General features: G+C 48.5%; 2 protein-coding genes across 3 annotated transcripts in view; both read right to left on the reverse strand.

Moving 5' to 3' along the window:
* Positions 1-26,659, reverse strand: part of C12.1 (spliceosome-associated protein CWC15) — a 385,811-nt gene that overhangs the window by 327,790 nt on the left and 31,362 nt on the right. The window lies entirely within an intron of this gene.
* Positions 550-24,842, reverse strand: LOC144170811 (uncharacterized). 2 transcript variants are annotated; one of them, XM_077700822.1, is made up of 7 exons: positions 24,665-24,842; positions 19,606-19,822; positions 18,622-18,844; positions 15,711-15,786; positions 15,397-15,520; positions 8,212-8,284; positions 550-3,534 (listed from the first exon to the last, which is right to left on the reverse strand). In XM_077700822.1, the coding sequence occupies exons 2-7, from the start codon at positions 19,804-19,806 to the stop codon at positions 3,074-3,076; spliced, it is 1,158 nt and encodes a 385-aa protein (XP_077556948.1). In that variant the 5' UTR covers positions 19,807-19,822; positions 24,665-24,842; the 3' UTR covers positions 550-3,073. The 2 variants fall into 2 exon arrangements, with proteins under 2 accessions (XP_077556948.1, XP_077556949.1); XM_077700823.1 differs by lacking the exon at positions 24,665-24,842 and adding an exon at positions 23,966-24,400.

Here is a 26,659-nt window from a genome sequence, read left to right on the forward strand (position 1 = left end):
GATCGCAGTACATATAATTCATTAGTTCGTGTACGCAAAAAAATTCTGGTTGCTTTTTTCTTTCAAATTTCACAGCACATATAATTCATTAGCTCGTTGACGAAAAAAAAATCTTGTTGCTTCTTTCTTTCAAATTTCGCAGCACATATAATTCATTAGCTCGTGTATGCAAAAAAAATTCTGGTTGCTTCTTTCGTTTAAATCTCACTACTTCGTTTCTCATGAGATAATCTTCTATGAGCTTCTTCAGAGACCAACCATTCGTGGGGGTAGCGCCATTGGCTCAGCCCCAGCCAAGTCACCTGTGTGACCGACAGCCTAACAACGGATCCCTCAACTGAGACAGGAGGAATGCAATTGACCTCAATCGGCAACGCTCATTAGCCAAGGCAGGGATGCGTGGCCTAAATTCATCCAGAGAGTTGCACTAGCCATAACGGTCAACGTTAGCAACTCACAACTACTATGCAGTTTGCAATGTAGTACATCGGGCACACCACGGGAAGAAACATGGCATCCAAGAATACGCATACAGAGACACATGCTGGGTGAGAGCGAAAACGTACAAAGGTTTATTGGAGAGCTCAATGTCTCTTATGCAAAAGTAAGGCACTACGGTGTTGCTCTGTTGTCATTCCACACACTCTGGATGACTTTAGTTCTCAATCATTGCCTGTGCACATAGAACAAGAAAATGAGCAGTTGGCGCAGGCTGCTGGGACGTGGTTATACTGACGGCACATGGGACAACACTATGACTTTTGCGGCAAGCTAGCCCCACCAGTGCAGCGGGTATACGTGGCTACTTGAGCAATCGCTTTTGCTGCCACGACAGATGAACGCTCGAGATTACAAGCAGCGAAATAAGTGGTTGCTGAGGGGATATGTACAAGTGCTCGTTAACCTGTCGTCCAAAGCACGCGAAGTTTTCACTTGGCTGAGCGACAGAAAAAAGGCACATTTTGGCACTTTCACGGTCGTTTGAATTCTCCAGTTCTAGAGAATGCGTAAAACGATAATAGGCACAATAAATTTCTTCAACGCAATGTTGCATTTTCGAAGCACACAGTAGGTGAATGTAGACAGAAGATAAGCATTTCTAACAAGATGAGATGGGCGGCTGTTCTTGAGCCACAACATATTTCGCAATCACATAGAGAATTCAGCGCAATATTTTTATTAGGCCCCCACCTGTGACTCACTGCAGTTGGTGTACAGGTGGGCTACTCTTTGCTAAGAGTTTCTGGACTTTTCTGCGCATGGAGTTCTGACATGTCTGCAAGAAGTTAGATCTCACATCAACAATCAGTAATTCTCGTAGGTCGAATCCCTTCTGCTGCGAGAAAGGCACTTGTACAAGTGTCTTTAGGAAATCCGCTGCTGTCAGCGGACATAATGAATGCACCAGGGTTGGCGGTGCAAAATTATAGTCCTGGAGCAACACTTTTTTCTGCATTGCTTCTGTACCTATCCACGCGCGGCATTCAAATTGTTGTTTATTTACAAATGCCAGCATTGTAGTCAGGCGTATTGCTCGTTTCTATGAGCTGTTACAAGGGGGTTTTTTTTTTGTTTTCTTACTTTTTTATTTATTGTGGCGCGAAACTACCAATACCGCAGTACGAACGCTGCTTTATAATGATCTGCAGGAAGCTGACGCGTTCTTACACGGGGAAATACAACGCAGTGCTGAACTTGAGGAAATATTTTTCTATCTACAGTGTGATCTGGACGAAATCCGGACAAAGAGATTGGTGTAGTAAAGAAACACGTGAGGCAAACATATTCAATATAGCGGGCTGTACAAGAAGGCCGTAAAAAGGTTATGAATTACACAAAGCATTGGTCGAACAAAAACTGCACGTGCGCCCGCCTCATTCTTTCATATTGTGAGCACTGATGAAAAACAAGCACCTCGCACGCTTAGTGAGGACACAGCCACGGGCTGAATGAAACACACTCTTGATGCTGCAGCGAACGCGCTCAGGTTGGGCGCGTCGGAAAGAACCGGCGGTGCAGCGCCGCCTGACTGCGGGATTTCCGCCAGAACTTGCGCGGTTGGCGTTGACGATGGACGCCACAAGGTACAGTCTGTACACGGCTGAAAGGAATGTGTTTCATGCACATCGGTTAGGCACGTTACTTCAGGGGAAATGCTGATGGGAGAGCGCAATCGGCAGCTGAACACTGATGCTTGAGCATTGCCCACTGCACAAGGAGAGCTTTGGCGTCCTCATAAGTTTTCGGCCCTTACGTCTCGAAAAAACCTCCCACCAGGTCCCTGAATAGCCAATCATCATTTCCTTTTTACACGCCTCATAATTTTCAGGGTCACGATGTCACCGGCTGTTGTAGTCCGTGTATCCGCTAGCCCATCGTAACGACTGTTTAGTGAGGCCGGCTGGCTTCTCTTAAAATCACCATCAGAGCTTCGGTCTTATTTACAAAAAAAATGGTCTATGGGGACAATAGCACATCTCACGAAAGGTAATACAAGCACGTCAAAACTGCAACGACGTTTACAAGAGTCATGGCGCCACTGTGAAGGTTTCAGATGCATTCACTTGGGCCTGCCCGCCATAATAACCTGTAGATTCCTTCCAAGAAAACTACCGAATAGCGGCCCATCCTGCAGCCACCGGCGGGTAGTATCAGTAGGAAGTGCGCAAACTTGAACGTAAACAGTACGCCCGACGTAAGAAAGAAGGACAGTGGAAAAAAGACTCGTGAACATAGCTTCACACAAAGGGATATTTGTCACAAAAAACGCCTTCACTAAAAGACACGTGTGCCGTAAGGCTTCATAACACTTTACCCTAACTCACGCGCACTCGGTCGTACACAACAAGCCCGCGCCGTTCCAGTACTTAGCCTTTCTTTTGCCTTGCGCACAGCAGGCGTTCCTTTGGTCAGTTACAACAAGCAGTTTATGCTGGACGATATTTGTCCGAGAGCAACCAAACTTCCTGTCCTCTCGGCGAGGAGCCGCGCGTCTGCAGGTGCGCCAATAGCACTGCTCGACGGGCAGCGCGTAGCTCGCTGTCGCCGTTCCGACGACTGGCTGTGGGCCGTGCTAGGTGAAGAAGTCGAGCGGCGGCAGGGGCGACAGCGAGCCGTCCTTGCCCTTCATCACCAGGTGCGGCAGCGCGCCCATCTGGTGCAGGTCGGCGGCGTCGAGGCCCATGGCGGCCTTCTTGTTGCCCTCGGGGCAGCCGTAGGAGGGGCCCTTCTGCGTGCACTCCGGCGAAGGCGCCCCCCCGCAGGGCTGCGACACGAGAGAGTCCTGCGCCGGCACCTGCTGGCTGTAGAAGGAGCTCGGGTTGGCCGCCGCCGCCATGCCGCCCATCATGACGCCGGGGCCTCCGCCGGCGGAATAGCCGTAGCCTGCAGCCGCGGGACCCGAGGCGGATGCCTGGAAGCCGTAGTCGTACGGATTGCCGAACGCCCACGAGTCCAGCGGCTGGTTCAGGGGGGGCAGCGTCGGTGGCGCGCTCGAGTAGGGAGGGCCGCCCTTTTGCATGCTCTGAGCAGCCGCTGTTCAGTTGGGGGAAAAATGGGAAATGAATTCGGTTACCTCTCTCACGTTTCGACGCCCCCTCGCCCCCCCCCCCCCCCCCCCCATAGCACATCTGCGAACTGTTTCCACGCGGGACACATATTTTAAGAGGGACCGCTGCTGCAACGTGACCTTCTAGTGGTGCATATACAGCAAAGCTTGCTTTTAAGCGTCGCGCCTCCCGCGGCTTGTTTTTCATTTGCGTAGCTTCCTTCTGTGCGAAGTACATAAGCGTTTTTTACCTAGCCAAGCAGTAGCAGTTGCAAAGCAGCAAAAAGATGCCTAGGACCTTGTGTTTGCGAACGAAACAAAGTAGCAGCGCTTTAAGTTTACGAGGGAGGGATCTCGCAAGGGCTTCGTTTTTGTGTGTCTACCGTTGTCAAATGTGAAGGGCTCTCCACTTAAACTCGCCACTGGTGAGGGGAAGAGGGAGCGACTGGAGAGAAAAAGGAAGGGAGAGAGTGAAGAGAATGAAGGCGAGGAAAGGAGGAGACGATTCGAAAAACAGTAACTGCACGTCACTGACCTAACGTCGCGAACGCTGATGCTAACAGCGAAGTTGCCTGGCGTTCCCTAGTCTCAAGGCTAAGAAGCTTCATGTAGCTTCTCAAAGCCAGCAGGTCGATTTCCGTTCGCGCCAATGCATTTTTTCCGTGTTCCACTGATCGCACCATCTACTGGAACCTGTTGTTAATTTTTAATTTGGAACTACAACGAGGGGACGCCGCGAGCGCTTTTTGCCTTTTCGCGGCGTATTTTCCTTATTTGCTATCAAAAACGAAGCAGTCATGCATTTTTAATTAAAAGAACAATGTGAATATCACTTATGTATTGATGCATTGCCTTAAATATGCTTAATATTTCCTTTTTGCCCAGCAGTGTTGACAAATGTAAACATTGTCACCAGATTTAGTAGTTTAGAAAAGCTTTGCCTATATAAACGCCTCGTTCGGGCATTCTTTCAACTTGCTGCATGTGTGCTTGGCGCTTGCTCTCCTCCTCGCCAGGCTATTCTCTCTCCACATCGCCTCGACCACGTCGCCGCATTTCGTCCCATGAAAGCCTCGACCAAGACTAGCTTCGCTGTTAAAGCTACCGGGTATGCTTAAATCTTTCGAGGAACGGGAGGGCGAAAGCCATTTGGACCTTCTGTTCAACATTCCCTGCTGCTGTCGTCGGGCCGCTGCCGCGGGAGGTTCCCGTTTGAACCCATTCCCATTTCACCCTTCCCGCTTGTTCCGTCCCGTTTCAACCCGGCGCAAAACGACCTTCCCGTTTCGCCCTTTCCCACTTGGCCCGTTCTCGTTTGAACCCGTTCCCATTTCGACTTTCCCGTTTGTTCCTTCCCATTTCAACCCGGGCGGAAAGAACCTTCCCGTTTCGTATTTTCCTATTGAGCCCGTTCCCGGAATAACGTACCCAGTTTATGAAACGTTATAAAAAACATTTTCATATTGTTTTTCATTTATTTCCGTTTGTTCACAGCCGCTGCGATAGCACGCTCAGTACATCCAGAGTCCTTGACTGCTTTTCAAACCTGGGCTTCACTTTTTGAATCTAGAGACGACGACATTTGGTTACAATTCAAGTCATACCAATTAACAAATCTTTTAAATTAACAAAACCTAACAGACAAATGAACAATTAACAAATTGATAAACAAATCTTTTAAATTAACAAACAAATCTTTTAAATTAACAAACCAAATAAATGATAAAATCAGAAAGCCCAGAAAAGCGCCGCGGAAGCACAAATAGAAAATAGCAAAAACACCCTTACTTTGAAAGAAACCGTAGTTGGCGGAATAACACATTTAATCGTTATAATAGCGCAAGTGTACATCAATGTCGAAAAAAAAACAGATGAAAACTATAAAAGATAAAAAAATGTATAAAAATAAAGTAACCCTATGTATCTGGATACATATGCCACATCTGGCTATAAAAAATCGCAGTCATGAGAAGCGGCGAAAATTATAAACTTAGCTTTGCGTTTTATTGATTCTGTTTATTCCCGTCACTCTAGCGTATTCAATTTGCATAATAGGGCAAACCTTCAGAAATTTAAGCAGCGCAGGGTTCTTTACTACAGAAACTTAAAATTGTCACGGGAATACTACCTCCAAGGGCCTTCCAGACGTTCAGCGAGAAGACATCATAGTAAGACTATTAGGCAGCCAATCAGCTGAATTACTATTCCAAAGTTCTCTTTCTTTCCTCGTGCAATTTCTTACTGGAATAAGTTATCTGAACGAACAGTGAACTCGGTATCGTTAGAAGAATTTTCCCCACGTGTTGTAAATATGTGTTCTGGTTGAATCATCGTATTTTAAAATTGGAATACATTACGAATGCATATCCTTGTTCGCACCCCTTGGCGTCTATTACATATTTATGTCTTTTACTTATTTGTGTGGGGCGTTTTAAACTACGCCAACCAATACTGATGTGTTTTTATGCTCACTCCTGCATGAGTCCTACCAGGCCGTAAAGTATCCGTAAATAAATAAAAATATCTGCCCATTACTCACGTAGGAAAGGCATTATAGTAGCCAATTCTCAGATTTTTGCACATGTTTTTGCCTTTTTTAAAGTCTCTCCTACGGACATCTTTGATCTATAGATCTCTCGAACCCGAAGACAAAGCTACGCTCCAAACAATGGGCATAAGAGCGGCTGATAAATAAATTTCAGCCGCACGTACGAACACCAACTGCAGAAAAATCCAATGCGTGCATTACTCAAGATATTGGGTATCTTTATAGCACACTTTCGCCGCTACAAATTTTGTGTCAAGAGGGCAGTATCGGCCTAAGGCATTAGGAAACTTTTATCGGCCGGAAATATCGGTCGATTCTGGAAACTTTGGTGCATACAAGTTTTTAGTGCATGACCCGTTGATTGTAAGCACATTTTGGGGAACAGTTTCGAAGACGGTAACGCATATTTTCAGAAATTCAAATGGGTTACAACAATGCGGGTTGAAATGAGAAGGGCGCTTTGGGAGCGGGTTGTAACGAGAAGGGCGTTTTTGGGAACGGGCTGAAACAGGAAGCGCCCAAACGGGAAGGTCGTTTCGGGAACGGGCGCACACGGGACGGGTCAAGCGGGAAGGGCGTTTCGGGAATAGGTTCAAACGGGAAGGGGTCAAACGGGAATGGGTTCTTTCGGGCTACACCCGCTGCCGCAGGGTCATCTATAGCCGCTTCCTCCGTACGGCGGTTACGAGCGGCATTGCGAGCTGCTCTAGCCTCCTCCGCCGTGGCGTCCTTTCTCGATCTGCCCCGCTCGCGATTACTGGGCCGTCACCCTGAAGGGGCGAGCACACTGCCACTCCCAAGCAGTGACTCCGTCTGAATAGAGAAGACAGTAAAGTTTTCCACCACCAACACTAGCACCACTGCCGCCACCACCACCGTCATCATCACGTATTTGTAGTTTATGGGCAAATAAAGTTGCTGAAAGGAGCCATGAAGAGAAAATGCAAGTTGGTTTTATTCGAAAGATTTCGTGTTTTATAGTGCCCCCAGCGCTTGTCCGGATACAAACGGTGCTTTATTCACTGAGAAATTAAACAATTTAGGTTAAAATTTTGATTTTCCCGCTCAATCGTGCGTTTTTGTGGTCCCAAGTGAGATCACAGGAACCGACCGCTCTGCAGCCTAGAGTACCTTCATTCACGCATCCGCCGTACAGGGTAGAGACACGTAACGCTGGCGCCGCCATGTTCGGTTGCTCGCTCGCCGCCGAAGCAAGTCATTGTGTCAAAACCGCGCTAAAATTATCGCCGCAACGCGGTTTACTGAAGAAGTTTGAATCATTTTGTCTGTTTCGCGTTGCTAGGTCTCGTGGGAAACGAAAAGAATAACGCGTTGAGCCCGTTGGCCCAATTGCGGCGGCACGGGACCGTTCAAAAATTGTCTCCACCCTGTACAGCGGTGTTGGTTTGTTCCCGCGTTTCTTTACGTTCCGTAACCTAGATGGCGCCCCCATACCGTGGCAAGCGTTTGGTTTGTTTTTGCCCGCATTTAAACCTGGCTTGTTTTTGTTCTGGGAGAAAATATTCGTTCCCTGAAACAGTGCTCGCTCGACAAATGGGGTCACGTAAGACACCGTTGCTTGCGTCAATCGGCCAGTGTCGTCTGCGACAACCCCAAGCCCCGTAGTGCTGTGCAGCTAAACCAAAGCATGCTGTGCGCAGTACGAACAGCAGAACGCATCAGTACTTCTATGTTTACATGTGCTTTCGTAACTTCCACTGTTTGTCCCATCATTCTTATTGCTTTGTAAAGAATGTGCCCTAAATTTAAGCGCAAATCGCTCGTTCGTCTAATTTGTAAGCTCTACCTAATTTGCGTCTGCTTCTGCCAGCCTCCGCCAATCGCAGAGCTTAGCCCATGTGACATCACAGGTTCTGTTGCGGGAAATGAGCTGGTGGGTCGCATGACCATTCCCGTTTTTCCTAATTATGTAGCTTATTTGAGCGAAGTTTACGTTAAAAGTGGTGTCAGTATGATTCTAACGAGACAATCTTTTGAATGAACCAAACTTGTGTTTTCTCTTCATAGCTCCTTTAAAGCAAACGGCTTTCACTAAATGAAATAAGAAAACGCTTTTGCTGGCGTGTTGATGTTAAAACCTGAATGTCTGGCTTACCTGCCTGCAGGAAGTTTGTCTTACGAGGTGGTTCTCTTTTCCTCCACTTGGCGCGTCTATTTTGAAACCAGACCTGCAGGGGGGAGGGGGAAGAGGAGGAGTACGATATTTGCATGAAAGTGATTGAGGAGCGACAGGCTCAAGGTAGGAATAATGAACATAGTTATAAAAATTATGAAGCCGCCAATTTTAATCGAGGGATAAGCACGTTAGTTTTCCGTAACTTTCATTAATTCCAAGTGTGGCTGACCCAAACTTATAAATGAGATAAGATTCCCGAACCTCGCGGTCGTGGTGCGTTTTGAAGGCGGATTCTAAAATCGTTGCTTTAAGATGTTCAAATGCATGCCCGGGACTGTTGACATGTCTTGACAGGAGCAAATAAGGGCAGCTTTTTGCATGAGAGCGGTGATTATTGAACCGTATTCGGAAGGGCGTTTCAGTTTGGCCGATATATTGTTGCCTACAAACAGTGTACTCTAGAAGATATACGACATTAGCGGAGTCACAGTTAAAGTTACCTTTTATATTTACGTAGTAGTCTGAAGCCGTGCTGGTGGCGCGCTGTGTAGTGGTCGTATGTGGGCATACTTTACATCGGGGTTTATTGCAGGGCATGCAGCCAGTAGTTGCCGGTCGGTTGATACGAGAGTTAGTAAGAAAGTCACCTAAATTCTTATTACGCCGGTAGACAACGCATGGTGGTTCGGGAAATATGCTTTTTAAGCGGTCACTTTGCATTAGGATATTGTGATGGTTTTTAGCACGGTTGACACTCTTGGAGCGGAGGATGAGTGGGTTAAAACTAAGTTAGTTTGCGGGTTCCCGTTCGGGGCTTTTTTCTTACAGATTTCGTTACGGTCTGATTGGTTGGCTCGCACAATAGCGTCGTCGATAACTTTTTACGGGTATTTTTTATTCAGGAGGGCGGTCTTGAGTTCTCGACAGTTTGAGTCAAAGTCGGCTTGGTTTGAGCAAATTCTCCTAAATCGGTGGGCTTGGCTGTAAGGTATTGCTGGCTTGCAGTGTCTGACAGTCCCGTTGCCGCTACGTAAGTAAACCTTGTTTGTTATTGTTCTTGCTGTGTATCATCCGACTCTTTACTTATACTATATATATATATATATATATATATATATATATATATATATATATATATATATATATATATACAGAAACATAGGTCGGCAGTCTACAACGCCAAAGGAGGCATAGGGGTTAGGCTCTATTTTTTACTACGGTTAATGATGTTAAGATTTATTTTTAAATATAAGGAAGAAAGAAAGAAAGAAAAACACGCGCCCAGAGTGGGGACCGAACCCACGCCTTTCGATTAGATCTCGAATGCCTTACCAATTCGGCTATCTGGGCGACTGTGTTCTCCTTCACTTTCTGGGCTATTTATATTTACTAGAAGTGTATCTGACGCTTGAGGGTGGTAGCCAGCGCCACTCTGACTACACGGGGAGAAGGGGACCTTCTTTTCAACCCCCGGGGCGTGACTCAACGGTCTACAGCCTGCCCCACTCTGGGCGCGTGTTTTTCTTTCTTTCTTTCTTCCTTATATTTAAAAATAAATCTTAACATCATTAACCGTAGTAAAAAATAGAGCCTAACCACACCCCTATGCCTCCTTTGGCGTTGTAGACTGCCGACCTATGTTTCTGTATTTCCTCAACGAGCCCCTCATTTCCTTACTATATATATATATATCGGGCGTTTTCGCTTATCGCCTCCATCAGAAAACCGGTCGCCGGGGCCGAGAATCGAACCCGCAGTGTCCTTGGGCTCAGCAGCACAACGCCTTAGCCACTGAGCCACCGCGGCGGGTGCTCGTTTGTCGTGCTAGAACTATTCGGATCAGGTTCACTTTTATTTTGTTTTCCCGTTTCCTTTTTTTTCTCTCTCTCTCTCGAGCTTACCGCCTAACCATTTCTTCTGCTCCCCTGTTTTGACTTAATTGGTTTTCACGACCACAAAAAAATTCTTTTTTGCCACTCCCCTAAAGGGGTCGTGAATAGATTTTCAAAAAAAATGTGTAATGTGGGTATTTAAAACTGCGGAACCTTGATAAAAAAAACTATCATGGAAGAAAGAAGTGTGGCCGATATCGTTGTACGATATCGGCAAACAGGTAAAAATATGCAGTTTCGGTTTCACCGAGCCTTTTCTCTTCAAAGTCGCGAAGCGGCGTCGTGTTAAGAAGCCAATCATAGCTCTCCCTTGCCTGCGCAACATGTCGGCGCAGAGGGACCTAGCAAAAGGTCAGCTACAGCTACAACATCGGCGCCATGATGAAATTCGCCCGCAGCGGAATGGGGGATGTCTGGTATCTGTCTAATACGGCTGATCAACATGGCCGAACTGTCAGTCAACAACCTGCGCGAGTGGCGCAGGCAGAAGTAACCATGTTTAAAGCAAACTGGGTATTTGCAAAACTTTTCACGCTGTTTCACACTAGCAGGTATAGGCACCGGTCACTTCCCAGAGGGCGACACGAAACCAGCGACACCCCGCGCCGCCTTCGGCAAACGCGTGCAACACTGGGTTGTTCACCGCGCGCCAGCACGTTCGTGACTGGGGCGCGCTCCTTTCTCGCCGCACCCGGTGAATCAGTGAAAGTAGCCCCTTTTAAGTGCGAATGCACTTCTTAAGCGACCCTGAACCTGCGTCCACCGGCGATGTCCGCGCACGTGGAGATGGGCGCGCGCAGCCTGGCCGCTGACATGGCACATACCCACGTGGGGGATTGGCCAGGAATCTCCTCGTCTTCCTTGGCAACGGGGGGAGATGGGCGCGCGCTGCCTGGCCGCTGACATGGCACATACCCACGTGGGGGATTGGCCAAGAATCGGGCGTGAGAAGGGCTAATGCACCTGCTTAAAGGAGTACTGACACGAAATTTCAAAGCTGAGATCCGCTCTAGCAATCAAGTACAACGACAACACAAATAGGTGTCTGTGAATAAATGCATCTTTTTTTCTTTGTAGTTGTGTGTGTGTGTGATCTCTCTTTCGCGAACATTACCGAACCGCACAAATTCAACTCGTGCATTCGCACTTTCACATTCTTCCCCTCGGGGAAATGCGGGGAATTTTTATGTTTGAAATAAATTGCGCTATTCTACATTAATCCTGCCGCACAGTGCGGGAGAACGAAGACGGAGTTTCTCGGCTGAGCTCGCGCATGGGGTGGAAGGTCGAAACAAATTGGCGTGACGCCCAATAGGAAAACGCATGCGCGGGATAGCTCACGTATCTTCTGTCTGGCCCGCACAACTTTCTCATGATCCACGTGTTTTGGTTCAAAAGAAACAGTACTTTATTGTTTTCGGTCCCCCAAAAGAGGCTGTTTCGTTTGCAAATACGATATCACACGTTGCGCTATGTTTCCTCGCGTAAGCCGATCCATGTGAGTACCTTGTAGAAATACGTTGTTGACTGCAGAGCTACTGACTCAACGACATGGCCGTTACATAGTGGTCTTATTTGAATATGGTACTTGGCATATGCAACAGTATAAAATTTACACTTGTTTCTGTGCATGAGGAAGTGGTGACGTTAATGAAGGGAACGCACCATTGAATACGACGTCTACGGAGCTGAAAATCCAATGCTGATTTTCAGTTCATGACTGCGATTACAACAATCGGAATATTACAAGGGTGTGCATCAGGCACACCGTTTGTTCGCTTCGGTCGGAGTACCGCATAGCCGATATCACTCTTCCAGCCTTACAGATAGAGAAAAATTCATAGCTTTGTGTCTATGCTGGCCCCTCCACCAAGAAAGTTTACGGGTTTCTTGGTGCAACCTAGCACGCGAGCTGTATAAAAACACGCCGCAAAAAAAAGAAACTCTTTGCGAGAAGGCTATCAAAGCACTTTCATTCGGATAAGGAAGTCGGAAATAGGTGAAGGAGAGGCGAGCATGATACTAAATAAGCATATTGGAATTATTTTAAAATATTCATATTGGGCGATATTTCTCGCTCTACACTAACGGCTGTAGCGTAAGAACTATATTAAAAAGTAATTGTATCACTGTCGGTATACCTTCAATTTGTAGCAAAAGCTTTAATATGAACCAAAAAAATATAGTTTTAACGCAAACATTTGGTCCTGCGTTTTGCTTATTTCCAACTTTTATTGAAGCCGATTTTATCTGTATCTTCCTTAGCCGGCCGTTCAGTGGATTAAACAACAGTATGGCATAGTTTGTTTTGCAGATTGATTATGATGTTCAACGCGCCGACGTGCACACGTTATGAGGTGCGCCGTAGGGCTCCGGATTAATTTTGACCACCTGGGGATCTTTAACGTGAGCCAAAATCTAGAACACACTGGCGTTTTTTGCTTTTCGCCACTATCAGAAAAGCGGCCGACGCGACCGGGGATCGAACCAGCTGAAGAAGCATTTAGGAACATCAACTCCTAAAGAATGCACCACATCTGGTTGTCTGCATTAAATACGGTGATAGACACGTCAAGTAGTAGATGTACCGTAGAGCGGAACCGCTGGGTGATAAACTACCCTTTGATAACTGCGTTTGAGCGTCCTCGTTGTGAACAAGTATACTGGACATGCTTATGCGATTTACAGCCTGCTAACCAACTTCATAACCACCTGCTCATATTTATATGCAGCACGTAATCCGCTCAGCTACTCTGTTTTTTTTTTTTAATGCAGTAACCAATGCAGTAACTATGGCTTCGTGCCCGCAAAAACAGAGAAGATTAAACTGTGAGAAAATGCAAAGCCTTCAAAGCAACCTTTACCGTGTGCCGGCCTACGGCTCGGCAGGAAGGCGATACTATTCCATCACCGCTGTGTTATTTAGAAGCTTCTACCTTCTACAACACTTCTTTCTGCCATTGTTGCAGTATTTTGCAGGTATGCGCGCTAATAAAGTCATGATAGACGCCTTCGAGAAGGCACGTTCGAGGGTGATGAAGGCAGTCGGCGCGGCCCGACCAACCCAGAGTTGTGCGCGTCTGCCGCAGGCTGGCGCAGCAGTCGTCCGGCAAACTCGAGTGTCCGGTGTCTATTGACGTCTGTCTGACATAGCTTCTAATGAGAGTTGCGGGAACTCGAACTTCGTGACCTGGCGATCGAGATGAATGACCGAACGCTTAAAATGGGAATTTACTATACATAAACACGTTTATCGAAGGAACTTCGAGTAGTCGGAAAATAAAACCAAGCCGTCTTTTACTCTTTAAGCCCAAAAATAACGAACGAGAAGCAGTGTTGCAGCGCGTCGCCGAGTCCACCACGACGGAGTTCGGTTGCTTTTCTGCAATAAACAATGCTGTTTACGTTGTTTCGCCAATCGGATATGCTCCCCTCTGGCTTTTTGTAGGAGCGCTCAACAGTAAGTTGGCGGTCGAAGCGCTGGGTAGATTAGAATTTAAAATAACAAACCGGAGTGATGTGCTACACGCACTGAGTGGATTGTGTACCGCAGTTCTTACGCGCGCGCGCGCTCCTTCCGTCGTTAGCCGAGTGCGTGCACATGGGTGCCCGACTTCAATGCAGGCCGTCCTGCGGCCGCGAGTTCGAATCACACGCGGGGAATCTTTTTTTTTTTTTTTTTTTTGGGGGGGGGGGGCTTTGTGCCGTTTGATACGAAAAAGGTAAGATTGCAAAGATAATTCGGCATAACAATGCTACCTTCAGCAGGGAAACAGAGTACAAACCGCACAAACAGCCGCTAAGTCCGAGTTCTGCAACAATGGTTGCCAGACAACTGAAGCGGTCGCGCCGCCGGTAACGTGGATAAAAAAGTGTTTATAGCAACTAATAAAGGATGCATTATTTCTGAAATATTGTGTTTACAGCTTTACAAAATAGAATGTACTTACAATGACGTCACTGCTAGTTGCGCTGCCTACCGACGATGCGCGCATGGTCGCTTGCGATGCGCCGCAAAACGAGCATTTCAAAGGCGTCTCCTAAGTTACAGAAGCAACGAATTGTGAAAGTGTTTTGTATTTATGTTCGTAGAAGGTTGTTCATTCAGATAAAATTAAGAAAAGGCTAATGTATTTTCTTTCTCTTCATGATTCCTTTAAGTGGGTTAAGTGGGTATACGTCATCAGACTTGTGTGACGCCCAACGACATTGGACGGACGACGTCTGCAGGGCCCTTAAAGTGTTCCGCACTCAAAAATATGACCGAACTCTATGCGTCGGCATAATGACGTGGGTGCCCTGAGGAGAGGAGTTTTCTTTTGTTTTTCTTAAAACCGAGACCCGTTTGATCTTGCTTCTGACTAAGCGGCCCCAAACCTACCTACGGATCTGAAGAAATTACGAGAAGTTCTCCGGAAAATATCTACGCATGTAATATAAGCTTCAGCAATGAGTTTGTCTAACGTTTCCTGCTTGCATATACACACTCCGCCGTGGTCTTAAGCGCCTTGTTCGGTGGGGTTGATTGCAGGGTTGACACACTTTCGACAAAACGCACAATTTGGGGCAAAGATCGCATCACAGCGGCAGACTTTTTTCCTATTTGCTTGATGTGCACGCGCAACTTTGTGCGCCGCGTCGCTGGGCGCCGACGCGGGACAAGCGATCCCACTCATGTGTCCGACCGAGGGAACTACGTCGAATCTATTGATATCATCAGTTCTTTGCAAGGTTCCCCCACCTGTTTGCCTCACAACTTTAGTCCTGATTTTTAATGAACTTGGATGCTTTTCGTCGCACTTCGAATCGCGGGCTCAACGCGCAGGTAAAGCACCTGGACTATGATGCGCGCAGGGCTACCTATTGATTTAGAACCCTCAAGTAACTTCAGCATGCTCTATTTGCGAATCTATCCGAAGTACCCCGCTCGAGTATTGCTATGTGGTTGATTTTAGACTGCAATTTTGTGCCGGGACCAATATTTTTTTACGCATTCTCCAACCATGAATCGTTGGGGACGATACATGGCCTACTTCGGTATTGGATTGGATTGGACAAACTTTGTTGGTGCCTGTAGTACGCGGCCGCCGCGCGTATAGATTGCGCCTACGTCGTCCTCGGGGCAGGCTCCCGGCGTGCATGGATCCCCGTTTGCCGTTGCCGGTTCGCGGGGCCCCCGCCTGGCCAGTGCCTCGAGGGGAAGTCTACCCGCCCTGCAGCCACCTTTGAGTACTGGTTTCGCGATTCCAAAGAAGTGCAGTGAAGACCGTACCTGGACCCTGGACTCGCTGAGGTTTAGCCTGAGCGCCAGGTCTTCCCTGGCGAATACATCCGGGTACGGAGCGCGCTGGAATGCTCGTTCCAGCTCGTCCAGCTGGAATGCAGTGAACGTCGTCCTGCGTAATGTGAAAAGAAAAAAAAGGACCTTTTATGAACGAGAAAATTGACAAGCTACTCCCCCCCATGTGCCATTCTCTTCCCTTTCTGTGTTCATTTAACGAGAGAGAGAGAGAGAGAGAGAGAGAGAGAGAGAGAGAGAGAGAGAGAGAGAGATTTTCAGCACCGCAAGCATTTCCATTTTCGTACCTTGTCTTTTTCTTTTTCACCGTCTTGTCTCCGTCCGATGATGACGACTTCTCTGATGACTTGTTTTTTTGCGTTTCTACAATAACAAAAAGGAAAATAAAAGCACCAAACATTGAAGCGATCGTCTCTCGGGTCAGTTTGAGAGTTGTTGCACGCATTGAGTCACCAGACAACCGGGGGGTTCCCTGTCCGAAACCTATAGCAACCTGCACTAATGTGTAGGTGCTCAAACAGAGCACAGGACTAGCGATTTTGGATATTGCCATTCCATCTCAAAAGCCATCGCGTTGCTTTTTCGCCATTCTCTTAACTGACAACTGCAGACCTTCTCAGATTGTGTGTTGCCCAGGGAGTAGCCATTTTATTGCTGAACTGCGCTAGCGGCCGTGTAACTGACCCGTGCGATCGGATAATTTTAATGCGCAGGTTGATAACAGTCCAAAAAATTAGGCCAGTTCCACTAAGCGAGAAAACGGTGGGAAGTGCAGAGCAGTGATTAATCCGCCAGAGGGACAGCAGGGGCGCCGCTATCGTTGCCGCCCCTCACGATCTTGCCCTCCCTGCATCACAACTCCGCTCTCGACGAATTGAGCGGAGGCTTTGTCCAATGCAATTCCAATTTCCAGTCTTCGCGGTGCTAGCATGCTGTGTGCCTGGAACAGCACGAATGAAGTTCTGTGCGTGTGTGTGTGTGTGCGTGTGTGTGTGTGTGTGTGTGTGTGTGTGTGTGTGTGTGTGTGTGTGTGTGTGTGTGTGTGTGTGTGTGTGTGTGTGTGTGTGTGTGTGTGTGTGTGTGTGTGTGTGTGTGTGCGTGTGTGTGTGCTTGCGTTCATCTCGCATGTGCCAGAGCCTTAAGCGCGAGATACATGTACGACTAGAGCACGCGATTCGCATGCGACTGATCGTTTCGACTGATCGTTAGGACCGGTTTTGGCGTCGTACGCTCGTCGTAGGAGGCTCACGATGTGCGACTGGCGAGCCAGATGCAGTCGTACCATCGTTGCTACCGCCGTGCGGCCGCAGCTAATGAGACCCCGAAGGTTTCATCATAATGACGTCACTGTGAAAGCTTCTTTCAAAGCCTCGAGGAGGCGCTAGTGGCCACTTATTCCGAGTATTTTCGGAGGAGCATCTCTCCGCCGACGCCGTCGACCCGCGAGCGCTCTCCGCCGACAATACATACAGACACTTGGCAGACACGTTGCCAGCGCTAACAACAGCATGGACGATCGGAATCGGCGGTGCTAAACGTCTCCACACCGCTTTACTGAGCATATAAAATGCAATGTGAAACGCAATACATTATTCATTTTTACTTCAAGTTGGTCAGTGTTTTCATTTTCCGCTCAGATTTCTCTTGCCCGTGTCTAAACAGTCCGGAGTGCGTCTAAACAGGGAGGCAACCACGGAGCAACAGTGGGCGGATCGACGCCGACGACGCTTAACACGCACGCATCGGATGACTAGTCGTGGCGACCGCCGTAACCATCAGTCGCATGACAATCGCATGCTGTAGTCGTGCATGTGTCTCGCGCATTACTGCGCAGCTTGGAACGTGTCGTTTGGCGGCCACTTTTTCCGCCTACTATCGTAAAAACCGACCCAACAGGCGTTCCTAACTAAATGGACCCGGGGGCTGCCGGTTATTTACACAGATTTCGCCTCAAATGTAGCCCACCCGCAGTTTTCTTTGCGCTAAACAACAGGGAGATGTATGACAAGCGCCACTGGTTCAGGAGTTTCGAACGGTTGTGACTATATAAACCACTTGGTTTTCGAAGCCTCGTTCAGGTTCGTTACGCCGCTACGCCGTGGGGCTCTTTTTAGGCCCGTTATTTTGCTACGCCGCCTGGTTGCGGCAGTGACTCAACAGCGTGGCAGCGAACAAGCTACGACAAGGCGGAACCCTACAGTGCTCTGCAAACTTAAAAAGCGCTAGTCAAGGACTGAAGAGGTCCATAGCGTAGCAAATCTCCTGTAGGCATACCAGCCAGGTTCGCTGGGATGGTATTTGGGAAATATGACCGGAGAGTGAAGGGGGGGGGGGGAGGGGGGGGTGATGGATAAAAATTAAAAATATCAGCAGCAACAGAGTGGAATAATTTGCATGTATTTTTAATTTAGTTACAATGAAGCCGGAACCGAGTGTTCTTTCAAACTGACCGTTCGTTCAAACCTGGCAGGTATGCCTGTAGGACAGATGGCTTTGGGCTCTCATTGTCCCTTTCGCTGTCATTTTGTCGGCATGGAGCAATAAACACGGCCTCATGATTACCGAGCTCGACCCTTTCTGAAACAGCCGGTCAACTCCTCTTGGGGCATCTGTTTCGCTATTTTTGGTGACGCCGCTGGACACTGCGTGGTCTTCCCGTAGATTTCATTTCATTTCATTTATTTGTGCCTTAAGGGCCAGAAGGCTTTACATAATCTAGAGGGGGGGGGGGGGGGGCAAATATATCTGGTGAAAACAATGTTCAGTACATGAATGAGTACAAGAGGAGCAGAACTGCGCATCGAGAAAATAATAGCAACAAGCAAGCATCAGTCACCATAACTAACAAAAAAGGAAAATAGAAGAAAAGTAATAAAAATTAGACAGGTTCAAATTACAAAACTAACAAAACCAGAAAAAGAAAAGAAGAGCAATACCCATTACACAGGTTCAAACTAGTAAAGTGTATTAATAAGCGTTGATGTCAGTAGTTGCGAAAACGATCGTCCAGTTTTTATTGTTTCTTTTTGTCGAAAAGACGTGCGGTCAATGTATGATGCTATGTCGCCGGGCAGCGAATTCCAAAAGGTTATTGCGTCGGCGAAAAATGAACTTGGAAATGGTGATGTTATTGGGTGGGTGCAACGTTTATAGAACCAAGGTGTGCTTTAGGCGCGCTGAAGTGAGGGCCGCGCGTACCGTCTTTCTTGGGCGGCAGTCCGGCGTCGCCGAGGCAGCCCATGGGCTGCGAGGCCGCCATGCTGGGAAGCGGGCCGGACGCGTCGCGCGAACGCATGCCCACGCACGGGGCGGCCATGGACATGAAGCCGGGCAGAAGGGTGCCCATGCCGCTCGCCATCGGGTCCAGGGAGCAGACGCTCGTGGCCGGCACGTAGTCCATCACGCCCTGGCTGCTGCACATCTGCGCGCCGGAGACGGTGCGCCGGCGGCCAGTTGTACGCAGCCACAAGGGAAGGGAGCCTCGCGCGTCCCTGTCTCCCGCTCGCTTTGCGTCAGAAAATCTTGCCCCCCCCCCCACTCTGAGAGAGAGAGAGAGAGAGAGATTGTAGGGTAAGAGTGGGAGGAGAAGGAGGAGGAAAAATATTTGTTGAGCAGAAAAATAAGAGGTATCTCTGAGGCACAGAGAGAGAGCGAGAGAAAGAGAAAGAGAGAGATCAGTGTATACCAGTGAAGCATTTAGACTCAGGTGGATCCGTTTCTAATAAGAAAAAGTGTTCCTGCTGCACGATGTTTTGCGCAGCTGAGTGGATCAGAGACTGCTGAATATTCCACTTCACGTGCTTCATATCACGTGCTTCCGACATGCTTATTAAGTCTTTCATGAGATTCTGTAACGTCTTGATTTCCCCTTCCGGTGGTGGATTTATAAAGAAGCGTGACGCCATCACGCCGGACTCCAAAGCAGTCATTTTAGTAAAGGTTTCAGGAGTTTTTGTGATTGCTTAGCGCTACAAAACTTGCGCGTGTAGTGTTTATTTTCAGCTGTCGGCACGTTGGATTGACCTTATAGCAAAATCCTTTAAATTGGTCGGATTATAGGTGGCCTTTTAATTTTCCCATTCTTTTCAAAGCCAACTAGTTCCGCTGTCTCGCGTTATCTTTCACCTGCTGGCCCCCTGCGCGGGGGCAAGACGATGTGGCCCGCGGACGGACCTGACGCACCTGGTGCTGCTGGGGCGGCGGCGAGGAGCCCGTGTGCTGCTGGTGCAGGCCGAGCATGAGCTGGATGCTGTGGAAGTGTCCGCGGGAGTCCTCCCCCTCGGCTTGCGGCTCGCACTCCTCGCCAGGCTGCTGCTGCTGCTGGATCCCGGCATCGTCGGGCAGCTGGTGCAGGGGTCCCTTGGCGCCTCCGCTCAGGTGCATGGCGGCGGCGCTGCAGCTGCGGGACCCGATCGGGCTGCTCTTATTGGCTGCAGCCGGGCATTCGCGGTTGCCAATTCGGCTCACCGCGGCAACTGTCAGTTCAAGGCGCGAACCGTTATCGCGGCTTTCAAAGACGGCTAAGCAGCCTCGCGAGGCTCCTTTACGCACGAGAGCTGCGGGACCAAAGAGATGCATTCTTGCGGCTAGGTATTAAAGAGACCCTGCAACACTTTTTCCTGATTTTTTTTTTTTTTGAAATCTTAAATGCTTGCAGAATGTAGTCAACCAACCAGTACTTGGATCAGAGGTCGCAAAGTAACTCAGTCAAAAATTACTGCTCTATGCTCATCAGATAGCTTGGAAACTCGCTCACGAGATTTTTCTCTCTTTCCCGGTCTTGACGTTCTTCGACAGCCCGAATTATGTAACTGAGGCCTATTAGCGGCTTTTGGCTGGTTTTCCTTCAGTTGCAGCAATGAACGCTTTTCGATAGCAACTTTACAAATAAAGCCACAAAAACAAAGCAGAAACGGATGGCGTATCTGGTGCGACGAGCAAATCACGCAGTGCCGGTCCGAACTGGCGATAACTGTAGCTTTCGCAGTGCTTCCAGGCGCGAAGGAAAGAGTGAAAGCGCCTATTGAAAGTGTTGCTGGGTCCCTTTAACGTGCAGAGCGCGGAATAAGCTTTCCTGGTCCCTCGGTAGCGAGCTGTGTGGGGAGGGAGGGCATGTTCTTCCTGGTACGTGTCTACGTGTAGGTGCTCGGGCTCGGCTCCATCGGAGCTGGCCCGGCGGGTCTAATCTCGAGCCACGAGATCGGCCATCTCATCCACGCTGTGAGCTGGTGCCCATACAATCACCACTGCTCTCTTCGGTAGTCTCTGATCGATTATTGGAAGCGGTGTGGCGTGCAATCGGCAGTCTGCAAAGGTGCGACACGCCCAATGAGAGATCGGGACGACGACCTTGGCGTCGCTTCGGTTGAGGGAAAGCGCTGTCATGCTAGGCTGTGTCCAAGTCTTCATACGCCAGACCTTCGTTCTTTTTTAAAACGGCAGCGGCTGCTAAGCATGGCCACTGTTCCTGTGTAACAGGCTGCATCCGTGTAAGCGATAGACGGCTTATCTCCGTACGATAAAAAACTGTGGTTGATTCCTCTGTCATAGGAATCAATAAAACACGAAAGTGAAATTGGCAGTGAAATCTGCAGCTGAGCATGATTTGCGGGTCAGCGGCTGCCTTGTGGGTCTGCTTGGCGAGCGATGTCCTGCTGGCGGGTCGCTTCGGCAAGGGTGTACAGGCGTCATTTCCGTGACGTATATGACGTCAGTGAAATCTTGGTGTATCCCGGCATAAAACATTTTCGTGTTAAAATATCAAACCCGAACACGAACAACCCTAAGTATAACGTACTCTTTAGTACTGGCCTTCTCAGTCATCCGCTCAGAAGGCGACTAAGGAGCTATTACGTTTTCTACGGGCGACGAACTTGAACACTAGGCTATAGACTGAGAGCCTCCAGTGTCAATCACTGTCAGTGCCTCAGTGCTGGGATACGTGTCTGGTCCAACTTTTCCTCTTTTTTTACTCTCTCTTTTTAGCCTATTTCCCCTTTCCCACGTGCAGGACAGCAAATTAGGCTCTAGCCAGGTTAACTTTCCTGTCTTTCTTCTACATTCTTCCTTCCTTAGTACTAAAGTTTGCTTCCCTGCAAGAAGATCTGTGTGCAGTGGTGCACCCTTTACAGGTCGCTTGCTTCATTGTACTGGCGTCACTTCCAAGACGGTTATGACGTAAGTGAAATCTTCGTGAATCCCGGAAAAAACACTTTCGTGTTAAAAAAATATCTTATATCTGGCCTCCAAATGGTGCGAGAATTTACTGAAAAAAGAATTGACGTCCTGCGTAGCCCATTTTAATATAGCATTGAGTGTTTAAGTGAGCAAAATTGCGGTGTGTGTCTGTAACAGGATACTGCATGTGGCCATAGTAAGCTAATTTTGTGATGCTCTTCTGTTTACAGCTACGTTTCATACGGACCCACATTGTGAGTGGATAAAGCCTTATGTGGTTTAATAAAAGTCCCGGATTTGGTTCCCAGCCCGTCGACCTAATTTTTCATAAGGGGGATACAAAATCAATTTTTTGCCCAACATTACTTGGTCGCCTTTAAGCTACCCAGCAGTAGCTCCGATGTTTCGATAATGCGCCTTCGATGTTTCCCCACTGCTTTAAAGGGACAGACAACCCATTTTTGTTGAGTGATTGACCTCCTGGCTTATATGATTGACCCGGCTGGCTTATATGAAAGCCAGCGTTTTATATACTATGGCAACCACAGGGAATTTCTAAATAAACAGGTGGAAATAATTTCAATTTCTCACTAAAATTTTTGAAGCAGAAAAGTTGCGACAGCTCATGTCTAAACGTGACACTACCTTGCGTGTCCAAACAATTCCGTCGGTTTCAACGCGTGTTTCAAAAACCGGATGAAGGAATAGGAAAGTTTGTATATTATTGTTGTTGTTGTTGTTGAAAGCATGTTGCAGTGCGGCTCACTCTCACGGCTGCCAGCATTCCTCCTTTTGGCGGGACACGTGTGGCCGCCCGGTAGATCTAAAAATAGTGATGTCAGAAGAGCGCTATCAGCAAAATCTTTTCGAGTTAAGGTGTTTTGAAAAGTGTCATTTCATTTGGAATAAAGTAAATACACTCGACAAAAATCGGTTGTCTGTCCCTCTAAAACCAATGTGCTATTTTACTCGCTTTCGAAAGTGATGCTTAGTGGGAATAATTATGCAGACACGTTGAAAATGCCGATTGCCTAAGGCAGTCATCACGGGGCTGCGAGACTAATTGTTGTATTTCGTAAGATATTGGTTGAATAAAAATAAGATCACGGAATGTTAAATTCAGCGCGTTTACAAATGTTAATTTACTGTAACTACAAACGTTTCTCCCTCTCTCTCGATGAACGTGACGAGAGGCGGCTTTGTAGAAAAACACTGCAAAGACCAGATAAGAAAAGAAAAGGTGTGACACGAGTAGTCGATGGCCTAGCATATATAGGCGTGGCAATCCGATAGCTATTATCGCTAGCTCCAGACGGCAGCGCCACAGACGACAGACAACTTACTGAGTTTGAGATGAGACGAATTTCGAAAATTAGGCCACGTTAGCGGAAAAGTTAGACTGAAGTGGCTGCTTTGCGGTAGTAGCCAGTATACACGACTGCCGCGTAACGTTGAGCTTCCTCGCGGTCAGCGGATTGGGTTTCCTGCAGCAGCTCGGGTTTTCTTTTTTTTTTTTTTTTCGGCGGGAACGCCTCTGTCAGACTAGCCACCTTTTGCGTTCCCTCCGTTTTTCTGTATTCAGAAAATAAACTTCAATTCAAAACTTCCATTCAGTGTCGTGGCGACGGGCGTCCAGTGGCTGCCTGCTTGAAGGTTCTCACCACGCCCTGTGCAAAACGTGTGCGCACGCCGCCGTCCGATATCGTGCGAGTGCCGCCACGTCCCTCTTGTGCGCCGACATGGAGCCCCGCTTCTTCTTCCCCCCCGCTCTCCTTTTCCTCTGTGTGCAATAGAGACCCCACACATCCCACTTTGCCATCCCCTCGGAAGCCCTCCCAATGCTCTCTTCAAGCGATATTCATCTGCCACCATGCTACAATACTTCCGTCTGAAATGCACCAAGCTTATCAATTCTGATTCCACCAAAAGAGTGATGGAAATTGCCGCTCTCGAAACCGACGCTGCAGGCGCGCGTGGAGAGACGAGTGCCCGGCACATCGTGCGGGTGGCCACGATCGCTCCGGCCTTGTACAACTGCTTCCCTTGGTTTCTGGACTCGCTTGACAGACCATACTGGCAGGAAGGTCATGATGACGCCGCTAAGAAAAAAGCTCGCTGAGATATAATAGTTTGTACCCGGCTTCTAGGGCCACAAGTTTGTCCTCGTCCGATCTTGCTCTTACTGAGTGCTCGCTCGCGTCCTTTTGATAGTGTGCGAGGGTGACTTTGATGGTACCACCCATTTAGGCCCCCTCGTATCTTACATCCCTTGTTTCGGCTGCACAGGAGCTGCGTCCCAGCTGTGCCGGCCGAAGACAAGCTTGGCGAACAACTAATAGTAAAGTAAAAAAAAATGGGCACTTACTCCACAGAGACTGTAGCGCGTCGTAGGGGCTGTGTTAGTCGTCTCACTTCAAGGATGTATCACCCAAGAGACTTTCCAAACGCCGGCTCACAATCGACGCACTATGAAGGACGCCAATGAACAACACAGCACACGTCGACATGCCGTGGATCGAAATGCAGCGCACGCACATGGAAGCTTCGAGAACTGGTGGCGTCGGGCACACAGTCCAGCAGCAGCAGCAGTACCAGCGTTGGCGCAGCATCACTGTCAGTAATCTTGCCGATCTTAAACGCGGAGCGCACTCACGACGCATGAAGAAGACGTGCGTGTAAGCGAGCGAAGTGGCGCACGGAGGAGCGAGTCCGAGCGTGGAAGCGCCGGGACGTACTCTGGGCCTCGAAGCGCCACGAGGAGTCCAAATCAGGACACGGCCCTCCGAAAGGAACGAGAAGAAATTGCCGTCATTGACGGCGAATCGCCGCCAACGACGCCTGATTGCGTCTAACTTCTTTAGATGAGCTCCGCCGGCCGGACTCATTGGAACCAATTAGCAATCATCAGTGATATTAGGGAAACCCGGAAGATGGCATTACAATGTGCGCGCCAATTGAGAGAACGAGTTCCCTTTCACGCCGCGCGCGCCCAGAGAATTTTCGTGAATCTCTCTCGGGAGAGGGGCGAAAAACGGAAAGGCCGGTAGAAAAACTGTTTTCTCACCTCAGAGTCGCACCTTGTTCCCGTAGTGGTCGTCTAAAGGGCTTGTCGTCGCTAAACTGGCTCGCTCCTTTTAGTCTGTGAGACGGCGCTCCCTGGCGGCTGTGGGCGATTCGCACTTCCCCTCCAGCTAGACGCCCTCAATTGGAGGTGAAGGCCTTTCGCCCATATTTGGACGTCTGGCTCGGGCAACGAGCGCGTCGCTGATAGTTTAACGAGCCAAGCTCCGCCCACTTTGACCCCGACTTTCTGCCGCGGGGATGCGTCTAGCCAATGGGCGCGGCGCCGGAATGGTCGTCTGCCCGACCACTCTACGGCCCAGCCCCGCGCTTTGTTGTCGGCTTCCGCTGCTGGCCCGCGCCGCGAGGTGCCGGCGGCGAGGAGGGTCCGACCGCAGTCAGGGCTCGAGCGCACGGCGAGAGAGCGCAGCGCCAAGCCGGCTTTGGGGTTCCGGCGGTGGGACTGTCCCGTGGTCGGACAAGGTAACGGTTCACAGGCGCACCGCTCAATTTTGCGCTTTGGCGTAGTTTCTTTCTTTTCTTTTGCTGACATTTTGCTCTCTGTTTCTCGCAGCCAATAAAGTAACTGAAAACGAAGAGGCAAGTTGGTAGCCCGATTCAGCAAACGAATAACACACTACAATGTGCAAACGGCAATGCCAAGAGCCTAAGAATAAATGTCGTATGCCATGAAAGCAGTAAAGGGACCATCCAGGTGCTATATTCTTTTCATCCCCACGCACTTTAAACTAGAGAGCTCAAACAGAAAAACAAAATGATGCGAGGCTGTAGAGTGCTTGGCGCCACTGAGCTTCGTTCGTGGTTCACCGTAGCAGGCGACATGGTGCACGCTTTCCTGTCAGGCCTCGGTGGCCTTATGCGCACGTCTGCAGCTGCCTAGAATGGACGCAGGAGGAACAACCAGCATTTAAACTGGTTGCTCCTCGAAAACTCGCGCGCTTCGGCATGGCAACGGGCTGCTCAGCGAAGTTGACAACGTAAACACCACCCACCATTATGCCAAACAGCGTGCCTTACAACAGCCCCTAACGGCCTCGAAACAAAATGAACGACGCATTTTTCGCGACCCTGGAATTCTTGAATTTGAACGTAAAGGATCGGGGAAGGGCAGAGACGGTAGTTCCAAGAGGAGAGTAATCCCCGGGAACATAGTTGCGTCCGCGGTGACCATTTGATCACAGGCGCAGATGGTAGCGTACTGATGCGTTGGCTTCAGCGTTGTACACGTTTCTCAAAAACAGGAACGAAAGCTCGTTCCTCGTTCCTGGCCAATTTTGAAACGAGTTCCCGTTACAAGTTCCTTCATTGCGAAAGGAACGCGTTACACTTCGAACGTTGGAACGTGCCGTTATATAAAGGTTACATTTCATTTTTTAAGTTAAAATATGGTGTCGGATTCTTGAGGCGAAATAAAGGGAGAAATAAAAACTCGCATCGAACTACGTATATTATAAGAATATGAACACCGCCGGCAGCAGTTTATGTGGAGATAAAAAGAATCCAAATAAACGCTCCTGGACGATTTTGTTTCACGGAGCACCGGACAAACTCCATACATGTCTAACGGCGATTTTGGTGCTCATGTATGAAAGGTACAACACACGTGACACTTCCCACTTCCGTCTTACGAATGCGCAGTAAGGCTACTGCGCTTCACATATGCAAATAGAAAGTTACTCACATGCAGGAACGTAATTAAATGTCTTATATAAGAAACCGCGTCGAAAGGAACAATACATAGGCCTTTAATGAATGCTGATTTAATATTACAGTTTATTTAAAATACGTTACATCCTTAATCCCCTTTGCGGGGAATTAAGTAAGGGGGTTACAAAAGTGAAGCTTTGCGGATCATACAGCACAAATATGCGAGTAAAGAAATACAGCAGAACAAGTAATGACCACGAGGTTCACTATCCAAGTTTAGGTCGGAAGATGATAACAAGAAAAAAATTAAAGCCAACAGCCTAGTCACACA

This window comes from Haemaphysalis longicornis, unplaced genomic scaffold (genome assembly GCF_048455015.1).
Source record: "Haemaphysalis longicornis isolate Haplotype H1 unplaced genomic scaffold, Haemaphysalis longicornis Haplotype H1 scaffold_2, whole genome shotgun sequence".
Taxonomy (NCBI): Eukaryota; Metazoa; Arthropoda; class Arachnida; order Ixodida; family Ixodidae; genus Haemaphysalis; species Haemaphysalis longicornis.